This window comes from Macaca nemestrina, chromosome 16, assembly GCF_043159975.1.
Source record: "Macaca nemestrina isolate mMacNem1 chromosome 16, mMacNem.hap1, whole genome shotgun sequence".
Lineage (NCBI taxonomy): Eukaryota > Metazoa > Chordata > Mammalia > Primates > Cercopithecidae > Macaca > Macaca nemestrina.
In genome coordinates this window covers 4860673-4877567 of record NC_092140.1, presented here as the reverse complement: position 1 = coordinate 4877567, position 16895 = coordinate 4860673, and the positions used below count along the sequence as shown (strand labels likewise).

The 16895-nt window shown below is 39.4% G+C and overlaps 1 protein-coding gene across 8 annotated transcripts in view; it reads left to right on the top strand.

Moving 5' to 3' along the window:
* The window catches only part of LOC105485316 (myosin XVI), a 703391-nt gene that overhangs the window by 521308 nt on the left and 165188 nt on the right, over positions 1 to 16895 (top strand). For all 8 annotated transcript variants that reach the window (XM_011747599.2, XM_071081051.1, XM_011747600.3 and 5 more), the window contains one exon: positions 15603 to 15678. In XM_011747599.2, coding sequence (XP_011745901.2) covers positions 15603 to 15678 — 76 coding nt within the window. The remainder of the gene's footprint in view (positions 1 to 15602; positions 15679 to 16895) is intronic.

The following is a 16895-nucleotide window of genomic DNA, read 5'->3' as shown; positions in this document are numbered from 1 at the left end:
TCCTTCTCAAGTAAGTCATGTATAAAACTCTGGAAAATGGCAGAGAAGAAGGTACAGGTGAGCATTAGAAACATCAATTAGGGACATTCATGAGAAAACTATAGAAAAACTATGCAAAGGTAGGTAGGAACAAGCCTTTTTATTTATCTCCAAAGCCACTGAGAGACACACAGAGAAAGAGAAAGAGGAATGGGAGAGAGAGAAAGAAAGAGCTAGAGAGAGAGGTCAGCATTACTGTCTGTGTTGTAGATGAGAAGCCTTGGAAACTCAGTGACTTGCCCTGGTTATCCAGGCCCTGGGGCTTGTTGAAGCTGGACCCCAGAAGGTGTGTCACTGAGCAAGGCCAACGCACTTTTCACGACAGCTTGATGCCTCTTAGAGACTTGGGCCTAGAAAGGCAGAGTTGGCCTTGGTTGCTGGAGAAGCTGGAAATGAGTTTATTGAAAGAAAAGGCAGCAGTGATGGCAAGGGAGGAATTTGTGAGTAGGGTAGAGGAAAGTGAGGAGCAGAGTACAATGAGAAAATGCTATAAAGCAAAGGATTTAATTAGGCAAAGTGTACATGTTTTGTAAACAGTGAGGATTTATCAGGGATCCAACATGATCGATCATCAAGTTAGATTTTTTTGTTTTCCATTAACATCTTTTCTTCAGAATTAACTCCCAGGTTGTGATGGTTAACTTACGTGTTGGTTTCACTGGGCCATGGGATGCCCAGATGGCTTGTTAAACATCATTTCTGAGGGTTTCTTGGGTGTTTTGCGAAGAGGTTAGTATTTGATCATAGACTGATTAAGCTGATGTCCTCCCCAGCTTCAAGGGGGTGGGTGGGCACCACCCATTCCCTTGAGGGTCTGAATAGAACAAACAGGTGGAGGAAGGTTGAAGTCTCTCTGCCTGACTGCTTGAGCTACAATGTCAGTCTCCTGCCCTTGGTGCTCCTGGATTTAGACTGGAATCTACACTATTGGCTCTCTGGCTCTTAGGCTTTCGAACTACATTGTCGACATTCCTGGGTCTCCAGCTTGCAGATGGCAGATTGTGGGACTTCTCAGCCCCCATAATTATGTGAGCCAATAACTCAGACTATATATATTATACTATACTACTGGTTCTATTCATTTGGAGAACCCTGATGAATACAAAGCTTTTGTATTCATTTAAGACAAAAAGAAAACATTTGGGCTATCTTAGTCCAGATTATAATTTTTTTTAGAATCACATTTATTACATTTTTTTAAATCAAAATTTTAAATAATCTTTTTAGTTATATTTATTGAAATCACAGTTTTCCTTTTAGTGTGCACAATTTTTTAATGCATAGGTTTATTTCAGATTGTGGTACTGTGCTAAGATTCTAAATGGATATTTTTCCCCTAGCTCCCTGCCACTGTGGTGATATCAGAGGAGGCTTGGTAGGGGGTTAGGACTTCCAGCACTGTGCAGAGGTAACACCCCACTACCCAATTTATGAAGGCTATGTAGGAAGCAGTAAAGAAGTGTTTCAGCTCCTTCCACTGCTCATCCCACAGCCAGGGAAGAATGACTGGAGACTTAGTGGAGAGGTAGTGGAGAGGTAGATGCTTTATCTTCACCCAGCAATAATGAAGATTCATTCTTCTTGCATATCAGAGGAGGCTGGGTAGGGACCTAGACATCTACTCTGACCACGCAGTAGTGTGTGCCTTCCTTATCTTGCCAAGTGCTGAAAGAAGTCAGCTAGACAGAAAGTGATGCTGGAAACTTCAACACCCTCCTCTCAACAATTGGTAAAACAATGACATAGGCAATCAGCACAGGTACAGGAGAACTGAACAATACCATCACCAACGGGATCTACTCAATATTTATAAACACATCTGCCAGCAAAAGCAGAATTCATATTCTTTTTGAGTACCCATGGGACATGTGGACTATCTGCTCGGCCGTAAAGCAAAACTAAGCAAACTCAAAAGAATTGAAATTATACGGAGTAGGTTTGCCTACTACAATGGAATCAACCTGGAAATCAATAACAGAAAGATAGCAGCCAAATCTCCATAAACTTGGAAACTTAACAGTGCCCTTCCAAATAATCCATGGATACAAGGGGAAATCTTGAGAGAATTAAAAATAATATGCTGAACTTAATGAAAATGAAAGTGCAACATGTCAAAATTGTGTGGCACAGCTAAAATAGTATTGAATGAGAAATGTATATCACTAAATGCATATGTTAGAAAAGAGGGAAAGTCTCAAATCAATAATCTAAGCTCCCATCTCAGGAACCTAGGAGCAAAATAAACCCAAAGTAAGCAAATGGAAGCCAATGACAAGAAAAGCAGAAATCAATGGAATTGAAAGAAAAGGAGAAAATCAATGAAACAAAGAGCTGGTTCTCTGAAAACACCAATAAAAATTATAAACCTATAATGTGAGTGACAAAGAGAAAAGAGAAAAGACATAAATAGCCAATATCAGTAATAAAACAAGGAAAATCATTATAGGCCCTGTAGACATCAAAAAGGTACAAAGGGAATATTACAAACAGCTCTCACACATAAATTCTGTGACTTTGAGGAATGGATCAATTCCTCAAAAAACACAAGCTGCTTCAATTCACCCAATATGAAATAGACAATTTGAATAGCTCTGTAACTTTTAAGAAATGAATTTGTAATTTAAAATCTCTCAGAAAAGCTTCCTATTCCAGATTGTTTCACTGGAGAATTCTACCAAATGTTTTAAGGAAAATTAAAGCCAACTTTACACAATCTTTTCTAGAAAATAGAAGAGAATACTCCTTAATTCATTTTATAAAGCAAGTATCATCCTAACACCAAAAACCACACAGACAGTAACACACACACACACACACACACACACACAGAGAGAGAGAAAATTAAAAACAACCCTCATGAATATAGGTGAAAAAATATGTTTAAAATATTAGCAGATAGAACTTAGCAATATATAAAAAGAATGGTTTTTGTTTTTGTTTTCTTTTTCTCGGGGTGCAAAGCTGATTCAATATCTGAAAATTATCAAGGTAATCCATCATGTCAATAGGTCAAACAAGAAGAAAATACATGATTATATCAGAGGATTAAGAAAAAGCATTTGATAAAATTTAACATCCAGTCATGATAAAAAACAACTCCCAGACAAATGCGAATGGAAAAGTCGACCTGAACTTGATAAAGAGTTTACAAAAATCCTACAGCCAATATTATATTTAAGGGTGAAATCTGGATGTTTTACTTCTATGATCAGAAACAAGACAAGGATGTCTGCTCTCACCACTGTTAACATAGGCTGCTGGAAGTTCTAGCAAGTGTAATAAAGCAAGAAAGGACATAAAAGGCAAACAGATTGGAAAGGAGGAAATAAACCTGTGCCTATTTATATGTGACATAATTGCCTTTGTGTAAAATCCCAAGAAATCTACAGTAAAAAAGAAAGAAAAGAAAAGACTAAAAGAACTAATAAGTGAGTTTAGCAAGGTCACGAGACACAAGATAAACATTCAAAAAATCAATTGTATTTCTGTATACTAGTAATGGGCATTGAAGTGAACAATACAATTACATTTACAATTGCTCATAAAAATGCAATACTTAGGTGTAAATCTAACAAAATATGTAGGGAACTTGTGTGGCAAAAACCACAAAATGCTGATAAAAGAAGTTAAAGATCTAGATTAAAAGAAAGACATTTCATGTTTATAGATTTGAAGGCAATATAGTGTCAATTTAGTAGTAATCAGCATAGTAGTAGTCAGTTCTCCCCAGATTGACATATAGGCTAATGCATTCCTATCAAAATCACAGTAAAATTTTTGTAGATATAGCTTCCAAGAAACGGGGGGCGGGGCAAGATGGCCGAATAGGAACAGCTCCAGTCTCCAACTCCCAGCGCGAGCGACACAGAAGACCGGTGATTTCTGCATTTTCAACTGAGGTACTGGGTTCATCTCACTGGGGAGTGCCGGACGATCGGTGCTGGTCAGCTGCTGCAGCCCGACCAGAGAGAGCTGAAGCAGGGCGAGGCATTGCCTCACCTGGGAAGCGCAAGGGGGAAGGGAATCCCTTTTCCTAGCCAGGGGAACTGAGACACACAACACCTGGAAAATCGGGTAACTCCCACCCCAATACTGCGCTTTAAGCAAACAGGCACACCAGGAGATCATATCCCACACCTGGCCAGGAGGGTCCCACACCCACGGAGCCTCCCTCATTGCTAGCACAGCAGTCTGTGATCTACCGGCAAGGCAGCAGCGAGGCTGGGGGAGGGGCGCCCGCCATTGCTGAGGCTTAAGTAGGTAAACAAAGCTGCTGGGAAGCTCGAAGTGGGTGGAGCTCACAGCAGCTCAAGGAAACCTGCCTGTCTCTGTAGACTCCACCTCTGGGGACAGGGCAATAACAAACACAGCCGAAACCTCTGCAGACGCAAACGACTCTGTCTGACAGCTTTGAAGAGAGCAGTGGATCTCCCAACACAGAGGTTGAGATCTGAGAAGGGACAGACTCCCTGCTCAAGTGGGTCCCTGACCCCTGAGTAGCCTAACTGGGAGACATCCCCCACTAGGGGCAGTCTGACACCCCACACCTCACAGGGTGGAGTACACCCCTGAGAGGAAGCTTCCAAAGCAAGAATCAGACAGGTACACTCGCTGTTCAGAAATATTCTATCTTCTGCAGCCTCTGCTGCTGATACCCAGGCAAACAGGGTCTGGAGTGGACCTCAAGCAATCTCCAACAGACCTACAGCTGAGGGTCCTGACTGTTAGAAGGAAAACTATCAAACAGGAAGGACACCTACACCAAAACCCCCTCAGTACTTCACCATCATCAAAGACCAGAGGCAGATAAAACCACAAAGATGGGGAAAAAGCAGGGCAGAAAAGCTGGAAATTCAAAAAATAAGAGCGCATCTCCCCCGGCAAAGGAGCGCAGCTCATCACCAGCAACGGATCAAAGATGGACGGAGAATGACTTTGACGAGATGAGAGAAGAAGGCTTCAGTCCATCAAATTTCTCAGAGCTAAAGGAGGAATTACGTACCCAGCGCAAAGAAACTAAAAATCTTGAAAAAAAAGTGGAAGAATTGATGGCTAGAGTAATTAATGCAGAGAAGGTCATAAACGAAATGAAAGAGATGAAAACCATGACACGAGAAATACGTGACAAATGCACAAGCTTCAGTAACCGACTCGATCAACTGGAAGAAAGAGTATCTGCGATTGAGGATCAAATGAATGAAATGAAGCGAGAAGAGAAACCAAAAGAAAAAAGAAGAAAAAGAAATGAACAAAGCCTGCAAGAAGTATGGGATTATGTAAAAAGACCAAATCTACGTCTGATTGGGGTGCCTGAAAGTGAAGGGGAAAATGGAACCAACTTGGAAAACACTCTTCAGGATATCATCCAGGAGAACTTCCCCAACCTAGTAGGGCAGGCCAACATTCAAATCCAGGAAATACAGAGAACACCACAAAGATACTCCTCGAGAAGAGCAACTCCAAGACACATAATTGCCAGATTCACCAAAGTTGAAATGAAGGAAAAAATCTTAAGGGCAGCCAGAGAGAAAGGTCGGGTTACCCACAAAGGGAAGCCCATCAGACTAACAGCAGATCTCTCGGCAGAAACTCTCCAAGCCAGAAGAGAGTGGGGGCCAATATTCAACATTCTTAAAAGAATTTTAAACCCAGAATTTCATATACAGCCAAACTAAGTTTCATAAGTGAAGGAGAAATAAAATCCTTTACAGATAAGCAAATGCTTAGAGATTTTGTCACCACTAGGCCTGCCTTACAAGAGACCCTGAAGGAAGCACTAAACATGGAAAGGAACAACCGGTACCAGCCATTGCAAAAACATGCCAAAATGTAAAGACCATCGAGGCTAGGAAGAAACTGCATCAACTAACGAGCAAAATAACCAGTTAATATCATAATGGCAGGATCAAGTTCACACATAACAATCTTAACCTTAAATGTAAATGGACTAAATGCTCCAATTAAAAGACACAGACTGGCAAACTGGATAAAGAGTCAAGACCCATGAGTCTGCTGTATTCAGGAGACCCATCTCACACGCAGAGACATACATAGGCTCAAAATAAAGGGATGGAGGAAGATTTACCAAGCAAATGGAGAACAAAAAAAAGCGGGGGTTGCAATACTAGTCTCTGATAAAACAGACTTTAAACCATCAAAGATCAAAAGAGACAAAGAAGGCCATTACATAATGGTAAAGGGATCAATTCAACAGGAAGAGCTAACTATCCTAAATATATATGCACCCAATACAGGAGCACCCAGATTCATAAAGCAAGTCCTTAGAGACTTACAAAGAGACTTAGACTCCCATACAATAATAATGGGAGACTTCAACACTCCACTGTCAACATTAGACAGATCAACAAGACAGAAAGTTAACAAGGATATCCAGGAATTGAACTCATCTCTGCAGCAAGCAGACCTAATAGACATCTATAGAACTCTCCACCCCAAATCAACAGAATATACATTCTTCTCAGCACCACATCGTACTTACTCCAAAATCGACCACGTAATTGGAAGTAAAGCACTCCTCAGCAAATGTACAAGAACAGAAATTATAACAAACTGTCTCTCAGACCACAGTGTAATCAAACTACAACTCAGGACTAAGAAACTCAATCAAAACCGCTCAACTACATGGAAACTGAACAACCTGCTCCTGAATGACTACTGGGTACATAACGAAATGAAGGCAGAAATAAAGATGTTCTTTGAAACCAATGAGAACAAAGATACAACGTACCAGAATCTCTGGGACACATTTAAAGCAGTGTGTAGAGGGAAATTTATAGCACTAAATGCCCACAAGAGAAAGCAGGAAAGATCTAAAATTGACACTCTAACATCACAATTAAAAGAACTAGAGAAGCAAGAGCAAACACATTCGAAAGCTAGCAGAAGGCTAGAAATAACTAAGATCAGAGGAGAACTGAAGGAGATAGAGACACAAAAAACTCTCCAAAAAATCAATGAATCCAGGAGTTGGTTTTTTGAAAAGATCAACAAAATTGACAGACCACTAGCAAGACTAATAAAGAAGAAAAGAGAGAAGAATCAAATCGACGCAATTAAAAATGATAAAGGGGATATCACCACCGACCCCACAGAAATACAAACCACCATCAGAGAATACTATAAACACCTCTACGCAAATAAACTGGAAAATCTAGAAGAAATGGATAATTTCCTGGACACTTACACTCTTCCAAGACTAAACCAGGAAGAAGTTGAATCCCTGAATAGACCAATAGCAGGCTCTGAAATTGAGGCAATAATTAATAGCCTACCAACCAAAAAAAGTCCAGGACCAGATGGATTCACAGCTGAATTCTACCAGAGGTACAAGGAGGAGTTGGTACCATTCCTTCTGAAACTATTCCAATCAATAGAAAAAGAGGGAATCCTCCCTAACTCATTTTATGAGGCCAACATCATCCTGATACCAAAGCCTGGCAGAGACACAACAAAAAAAGAGAATTTTAGACCAATATCCCTGATGAACATCGATGCAAAAATCCTCAATAAAATACTGGCAAACCGGATTCAGCAACACATCAAAAAGCTTATCCGCCAAGATCAAGTGGGCTTCATCCCTGGGATGCAAGGCTGGTTCAACATTCGCAAATCAATAAACATAATCCAGCATATAAAGAGAACCAAAGACAAGAACCACATGATTATCTCAATAGATGCAGAAAAGGCTTTTGACAAAATTCAACAGCCCTTCATGCTAAAAACGCTCAATAAATTCGGTATTGATGGAACGTACCTCAAAATAATAAGAGCTATTTATGACAAACCCACAGCCAATATCATACTGAATGGGCAAAAACTGGAAAAATTCCCTTTGAAAAGTGGCACAAGACAGGGATGCCCTCTCTCACCACTCCTATTCAACATAGTGTTGGAAGTTCTGGCTAGGGCAATTAGGCAAGAGAAAGAAATCAAGGGTATTCAGTTAGGAAAAGAAGAAGTCAAACTGTCCCTGTTTGCAGATGACATGATTGTATATTTAGAAAACCCCATTGTCTCAGCCCAAAATCTCCTTAAGCTGATAAGCAACTTCAGCAAAGTCTCAGGATACAAAATTAATGTGCAAAAATCACAAGCATTCTTATACACCAGTAACAGACAAACAGAGAGCCAAATCAGGAATGAACTTCCATTCACAATTGCTTCAAAGAGAATAAAATACCTAGGAATCCAACTTACAAGGGATGTAAAGGACCTCTTCAAGGAGAACTACAAACCACACTGCTCAGTGAAATCAAAGAGGACACAAACAAATGGAAGAACATACCATGCTCATGGATAGGAAGAATCAATATCGTGAAAATGGCCATACTGCCCAAGGTAATTTATAGATTCAATGCCATCCCCATCAAGCTACCAATGAGTTTCTTCACAGAATTGGAAAAAACTGCTTTAAAGTTCATATGGAACCAAAAAAGAGCCCGCATCTCCAAGACAATCCTAAGTCAAAAGAACAAAGCTGGAGGCATCACGCTACCTGACTTCAAACTATACTACAAGGCTACAGTAACCAAAACAGCATGGTACTGGTACCAAAACAGAGATATAGACCAATGGAACAGAACAGAGTCCTCAGAAATAATACCACACATCTACAGCCATCTGATCTTTGACAAACCTGAGAGAAACAAGAAATGGGGAAAGGATTCCCTATTTAATAAATGGTGCTGGGAAAATTGGCTAGCCATAAGTAGAAAGCTGAAACTGGATCCTTTCCTTACTCCTTATACGAAAATTAATTCAAGATGGATTAGAGACTTAAATGTTAGACCTAATACCATAAAAATCCTAGAGGAAAACCTAGGTAGTACCATTCAGGACATAGGCATGGGCAAAGACTTCATGTCTAAAACACCAAAAGCAACGGCAGCAAAAGCCAAAATTGACAAATGGGATCTCATTAAATTAAAGAGCTTCTGCACAGCAAAAGAAACTACCATCAGAGTGAACAGGCAACCTACAGAATGGGAGAAAATTTTTGCAATCTACTCATCTGACAAAGGGCTAATATCCAGAACCTACAAAGAACTCAAACAAATTTACAAGAAAAAAACAAACAACCCCATCAAAAAGTGGGCAAAGGATATGAACAGACATTTCTCAAAAGAAGACATTCATACAGCCAACAGACACATGAAAAAATGCTCATCATCACTGGCCATCAGAGAAATGCAAATCAAAACCACAATGAGATACCATCTCACACCAGTTAGAATGGCGATCATTAAAAAGTCAGGAAACAACAGGTGCTGGAGAGGATGTGGAGAAATAGGAACACTTTTACACTGTTGGTGGGATTGTAAACTAGTTCAACCATTATGGAAAACAGTATGGCGATTCCTCAAGGATCTAGAACTAGATGTACCATATGACCCAGCCATCCCATTACTGGGTATATATCCAAAGGATTATAAATCATGCTGCTATAAAGACACATGCACACGTATGTTTATTGCAGCACTATTCACAATAGCAAAGACTTGGAATCAACCCAAATGTCCATCAGTGACAGATTGGATTAAGAAAATGTGGCACATATACACCATGGAATACTATGCAGCCATCAAAAAGGATGAGTTTGCGTCCTTTGTAGGGACATGGATGCAGCTGGAAACCATCATTCTTAGCAAACTATCACAAGAACAGAAAACCAAACACCGCATGTTCTCACTCATAGGTGGGAACTGAACAATAAGATCACCTGGACTCAGGAAGGGGAACATCACACACCGGGGCCTATCATGGGGAGGGGGGAGGGGGGAGGGATTGCACTGGGAGTTATACCTGATGTAAATGATGAGTTGATGGGTGCAGCACACCAACATGGCACAAGTATACATATGTAACAAACCTGCACGTTATGCACATGTACCCTACAACTTAAAGTATAATAATAATAAATAAATTAAAAAAAAAAATTTTTGTAGATATAAAGGTATTAGATGATACCTTTCTAAAATTTACATTGAAAGGTAAAGAAGGTAGAATAACTAAAACAATGTTTATAAAGAAGAATTAAGTGGGAGGAATTAACCTTCTCCATTTAAAGTCCTTAAAGCATGTTACACATAGGTCAATGGAACGGAATAAGGACACAGAAATAGAACCACACACACAAAGGGATTCAACTGATTTTGGGGAAGTGAAATTGTTTATGAATTGGCAACATGCGGGATCCGTGTGGTGATGTAAATATTCTATATTTTCACTGCATTAATGTCGATATCCTGGTTGTGATAGTTTTGCAGGATGTTACTATTGAAACAAATTAAGTAAAGAGTACACGAGATTTATCTGTATTATTTCTTACAACTGTATGCAAATCTAAACTTACTTCAAAATTAAAACTTTAAAAATATTTAAAGGTAATAGAAACAGGATACATATAGACATAATAAAGGGCATGAATGGACATCATTTATTTCGATTTTCAAATTGTCTTTTTTTTTTTTTTCTTTTTCAAGACTAGAGTGTCATTCTGTTGCCCAGGCTGGAGTGCGGTGGTGATGTGATCTCGGTTCACTGCAATCTCCACCTCCGGGGTTCAAGTGATTCTCCTGCCTCAGCCTCCCGAGTAGCTGGGATTGCAGGTGTATACCACCATGCCTGGCTAGTTTTTGTATTTTTAGTGGAGACGGGGTTTTACCATGTTAACCAGGCTGGTCTTGAACTCTTGACCTCAAGTGATCCACCCGCCTCAGCCTCCACATGAGCCACTGGGCTGGGCCCTCAAATTGCCTTTGACAAGGCCAATATGAAACTTCACTGATCAAGGAAAGTATCGTGGTTAAAAGACCTAATTTGGAATCCGGTAGTATTTTATCTGTAATCGAAAAAGAAAAGTATTTGTGCATGCTTGTGTGTGCATGTTTGTGTTGTGTATTTAAATTACTTGGCTCTGTCCACTAGAAATACGTAGAAACGTTGGTTGATCCAATATTCAATCTCACAATGTGCTGTTGTGAATCCTTACAGTTCAGAAGGTCTCCATGTCATTTCTCTTCACAAAAATTTGCAAGATGTCCCAGAGGGAATACTTGATTCCAAATTTAGCACCAGGAAAAGATAACAACAAAACACTATTTGCAACCATGTGTTAACAATCCACTAATACCAATTTTATGTGACATATTATCAATTGTTTTCATTATTATGATAAAACGTATAAGCTATTCGCATAGTCTCTAATATTTGTGTCCATCTGTCAACTCAAATCCTGTCAGTACTGGTCATCTATATCTTATGGATAGTGTGAAAGTCTTTTAAAGTTGGAGGGCCCTTAGGTAATATTATTTAACACATTAAAAAAGAATCAAAGAATTTAAAGAGCTTGTCTAATATCACAAAAATAATCAAGCTCACCTGCTTCACAATTCATTAACTTCATACAAATGTCCTTTTAGCAATAAAAAATGACTTACTAAACACTGTGCTTCCTACAAAAAGCAAACTGCCGTCAGCAAATGTTTGTCGTTGTATGTGGATGTTAAATGCATTTTCCCAGGTAACAGTGAATTGAAGCCTCCAAATGGGAGTTTTTTTACTTTAGTTTGAAAGGAAGACCTTCAACATCTTCTCTAGACATCCACGTAAACCAGGTGCCATGTATGAGAACTTTCCAAAGAACATTATCTTGTGCTGAGGAAAGATTAGTTAGCATTATCTTAAATAAAAATGACAGCACAATGTTATGCTATATAAAGCTTGCTGTCCATCTCATCAAATAATTATTGATTGCATCCAATAGACAAGGCATCGTGCTGGCTGCTGCAGAGACGGAACTGAGAAATGCGTAGTCATTGCCCTCAAGGCACTTGGTAGCAGTTTTACCAGGGAAGCTTGGAAGCACCATCAAAAAACAAGCCCATAGCATGAACAAGAAATGTATTTAATGAAAATCCAATGGTCCAGTTGTGCGTGTGTTTGTGTGTGTGCATGTGTGTGCGTGTCTGTGTGTTTCATTTGAAATCATCGGATTTCCACACAGAGACTAAGCTAGAGTTGTAGATTGTGGCTATATAGAGGAGGGCTCCATACGACAGGGTCAGAGGTTCTGAACAGGAGAAATGACATTCTCAGTTTAATATATGCATCAAATAGCAGTGTTGCACTGAAGTGAGGATGTAAAAGGCCAGTGCTTAGCCTTTTTGACTATTTGTCTGTCAAAATAGTAAGTGATGGTTTTTACTAGTGTGAAGGTAGTAAATATAAAAAGCAGGGATTGAAGGGAAAATGAGGGGAAAACTGCAGCCATTGGCAGATGACAGGGAGCCGTCCTGGGGGAGGGGATCCCAGATGGCACCGCGGTTTCTAATCTACATAACATGCAGCAGTGAACATGAGGAAGGAGAGAAGGACGAATGAATGATTCAGAGATTTCAAGTGAGAGAGCATTGAATTTTTAAGTAAGAAATATGGCCATCTTCTGAGAATGAGCCAATCTGGGCTGGGGCTGGAAGCTGGAAAAGAGGCAAAAAGATTTCTAACGGTTACTGTGAGGATTGTAATGTGGCATTATCAAGAGGTGAATCGGGGAACTTCTTAGCAGCCAGACAGGGTCCATCTGAGATGTCAGAATGAATTTGTGGCAGATGTAAATGATACCGAATTACAGTCAGATCCAATGATTGACCATGTCATTTACTACAATTAGGAATGACTAACTATGATGAAAAAAAAATGGTGGCAGCTTATCAGTGGCTTTTGCTACTTAAATGCTAAGCCCTAAGGTTCAGGTTTTCTTGAGACCTGAAAGAAGTCAAAATAGGCAATTGCTTTAGAAACTATGGATGAATTGAAGGAGGGGAGATGCCAGTGGGAATGAAAAGCAAGTTTAGAAAGTGGAAGAGAATAATATAGGCTATTAAAGATGAGAGTCAGGATTTGAATATCTTGGAGATAGGGTGCTTCTAGATATTTGCACCAGAAATACTCAAAGTCATGGAGAAAGATATGATTGGAAGCATTTGGACAAGATCTTTAGTAAATGCATAGTCTTTTTGATGTAACTGAAATGACATTTGAGGAAGCTAGGAATAAAGTGAAAAACGAATCACTGATACAGAATTTGATTATCATACTTGTTATATTATGAAGTATGTGAGAAGAAATTATCTCAACTTCCATTAATTTTCTAGAAGTGAATTGGAGTAACTACTAAAGTCATGTGAGCATGGCTGGATAAGAGCACAGCACAGTAGGATTTTGTAGAGATTACCCACACTGTTTGTAACCCCTTACACTTCAAATAACTGTTTTTGGTCTACAAAGCAATGGCACAATCTTGGCTCACTGCAGCTTCCACCTACCAAGTTCAAGCAATTCTGCCTCAGCCTCCTGAGTAGCTGGGATTACAGGCGCCCGCTTCCACACCCAGCTAATTTTTGTATTTTTAGTAGAAATGGGGTTTCACTGTATTGGTCTGGCTGGTCTCGAACTCCTGACCTCGTGATCTGCCCACCCCGGCCTCCAAAAGTGCTGGAATTATAAGCGTGAGCCACCGCGCCCAGCCCTAAGAACTTTCATGTATATTACATCACAATATTAACAGTGTGGTAATGCATTTTTACTCTCATTTTACCAAGTAAGAAACTGCAGAACTGGAACATTGAATGACTTGCCTAATTCCACATAGCTCCAGGTGGCTTCTGAAGATGTGTTGACTTCCTCCATGGTTTTGCTGGGCACTGCTGTTCCTAACTCAGGAAGGCATAGGGAAGCCAAACCTCTAGATGGAGGTTTCTTGACCTCAGCACTATGAACATTTATGGCCAGATAATTCCACGCTGTGGGAGCTTCTCTGTGCACACTAGGATGTGTAGCAACATCTCTGCCCAACTGTCACCCCCAGTTGTGACAGGAAAAATATCTCCAGAAATGACCAAGTGTCCCCTGGAGGGTATGATTGAGAACCATTGCTCTAGATTATACATTGTTCACATTTAACAATGTATGGTGTGTCACATCATATGAAGCTCGCATTTCAGTATCACTAAGCCATGTGGTGGCACAAGTGCAAACTGGGTAATTAGGCAATGGTTTACTTGTACCTGAAAGTAGTTTTAAGATTTTGGCATTGTCCCCCAGCTCAACTAGTCTTCTGACCCAAATTTATTGGAAAACCTGGGAACGTGTGAGATGCCTTATTACTTCTGTTTTATTTAGGCCCTTGTAACAGCAAAGAATAAAAACTCAGCCTTTATGGGAAAGGTGGACATAATCAGGCACCGATTGTGGCAGATGCAAATATAAAAGCCTATAGAAAGGAACTTGCATCAGGGATCACCTGCCTTTTCCAGGTCCTTCCACTGGCTGCAAAGCCCTTTCTTCATAGTTTCTTCTGCCGTCTCTGTCTAATACCCATCCATTACAAAGGATCCAGTCCTCTCTGGGCTCTCTAGACAAAATTCCCAAAGAACTCAGATTAGCCATGCGTACTGCCTCATGGGTGACACTCAGATGTCCACAGGCATAACTCATACTCCCACCCGGGTGAGGCTCACTCTCCCTCAGGCGAGACGCAAATTCCCCCTCATGGCGGGTGCTCACCCTCCCCTCACGGCAGGAGCTCACCCTGCCCTCACGGCGGGAGCTCACCCTCCCCTCACGGCCGGTGCTCACCCTCCCCTCACGGCCGGTGCTCACCCTCCCTCATGGTGGGTGCTCACTCCCCTCGCAGCGATGCTCACTCCCCTTCTTGGTTGTTGCTCACTCTTGCTCAGGAGTAATGAGGCTTCATTGGTTTTGTGTCTCCCCTTATCCACTCCCGGTTCACACAGGGCAGAGAATAGACTGTGGCACACTGACCCTGGTGCTGTGCCCCAAGGTATATGTTCAAAGGTAAGCCTTTTAAAGAATGTATGGCTGATCAGCTTTCCATGACCACTGAGATTTCACACTTAGTTGACTAAGAGAGCCAACAAACTATTTCAGTCTTTAGAGATCAAGTTTCTCAGCCTCTACTAGTATGCTGATAAAATTATATCGTAGCATCCTTCAAATTGATTCATAAGTCACCTATGGTGAAGAAAATTGTGCTTTAGAAATCCAGAATTAACTATTTCCTATGTGTTCTTAATTGTAAAGACTCCAGAGTACTAATTCTTTAAGTATTCAAGCAGAACTTTTAAAATTAGGAGACTATTAAATTTCTCAAACTGAAATCACACTTCATTCCCAAAGTTTCCCAAGTATGTTTACTGCATTTCGTGAGTTTTCTGAGCAAGTTAGAGTCCTTAAGAATAAAGGAGACTACGTGAATGTGAACTATCACTATTTGCTCTTAACTTGGCGATCAAAGGAGACCTTCACAAAATAGAACAGAAGAGGGTTCCCTTGTTTAATGTACAGAATGAGAACAGGCAGATTATAGCTTTGAACTTGCATGTAATGTGAACTCTAAGACCTGAAGACACTTCTTTCATGAATAATTTAAAACTTCACCTGGGTCAAGTTATCCTTTAAAGGAATTTATTTTCACAGTCATGTTTAATCATTAGTAATATTGCTGCTTTCTTTTATTCTAGGTAATGTATGATGTTGTTGGGGCAATTGAAAAAAATAAAGACTCCCTTTCACAGAATCTTCTGTTTGTAATGAAAAGTAAGTTGATTTTTTTTTCCTGCCCTACCCTGGTTAAAATGCCATACATCCATTATTCCTTTATCTCTGAATATTTTCCTATAAAATATGTACCAGCTAAAGCATAATTGAAATACCTTTTGCATTCTAATGCCTAGAATAATAAGAAATGGGTCTTGCTGCACTATATGTTTGCTACAATGTAATTTGGAGTCCAGTGGAAACCATAATTTAACTAAGCTTTTAGGAGATAGAAATGTAAAATACCTTTACTACTGTAGTGGGTTGAATATAGAAAAGATTTCTGTGAAGACTAATGAAGATGAGTGTGACTTCCAACTTTATTTAGGCCACAATAGGGTGAATTTCATTACTTAAGATGACTCTGGAGCACAACTAAGGGTGGTATTTTATTCTTATGTACTTTCAGTTATAAAATATTAATGCGCACTATGTAGGAGGAGTAGAAATGGAAGGAGTATATATATGTATACACATGTAAGTTTAAATTTACGGGACCCTTCTACTTAGTGAGCATTAATACTTTATATGCATATATCTACTATAATTCTACACTATATACAAGACCATATACAAAATGTATATGTGTGATAATTAAATGTATATTCATACATATATACATAATTCTGTCTCTAGTAATTATTTTCTTAGCAGTTCTGCAGTGATTCACATTTTTCTAATAACCTTTTTTGTGAATTAAAACATTGCATCTTGTATGCTTTAAGTTGCTATAAATGAAATAGTCATTCATCTTTAAAAGAAGCGCAGAATAGCTTTTCATGAAAAAGTTGAATGCTCTAGCATTGAAAATAAGAAATCCATATCACTTCTGGTTTGAGAAACATATTTGCCTCAAATTACAGCAACACAGTTGTAATACATTGTTTTTCACTGAAGATTGTTCTGCTTGCCTCTAGAACTTAACGTTTATTGTGAGCTCTCTTAGCTAAAACTAACGGAAAAAAAAAAACAAGGAATAACATTATGAAGATGGAAAGAAATGGTCTTTTTTATTATCATTAGAAAATTTTCCTTTTAATGTGTGACTATTTGCACTTTTATTTATAATGCACTTCCCTATCTTTTAGGAAGATCTAATATATAGCATGTATTTAAAAGTTTACACAATGCTTTTCTTACTTTTGTATTTCATGGTGATAGGATATGTGTGTGTGTGTACATGTATGTGTGTGTGTGTGTGTGTATTTAGAATGAAA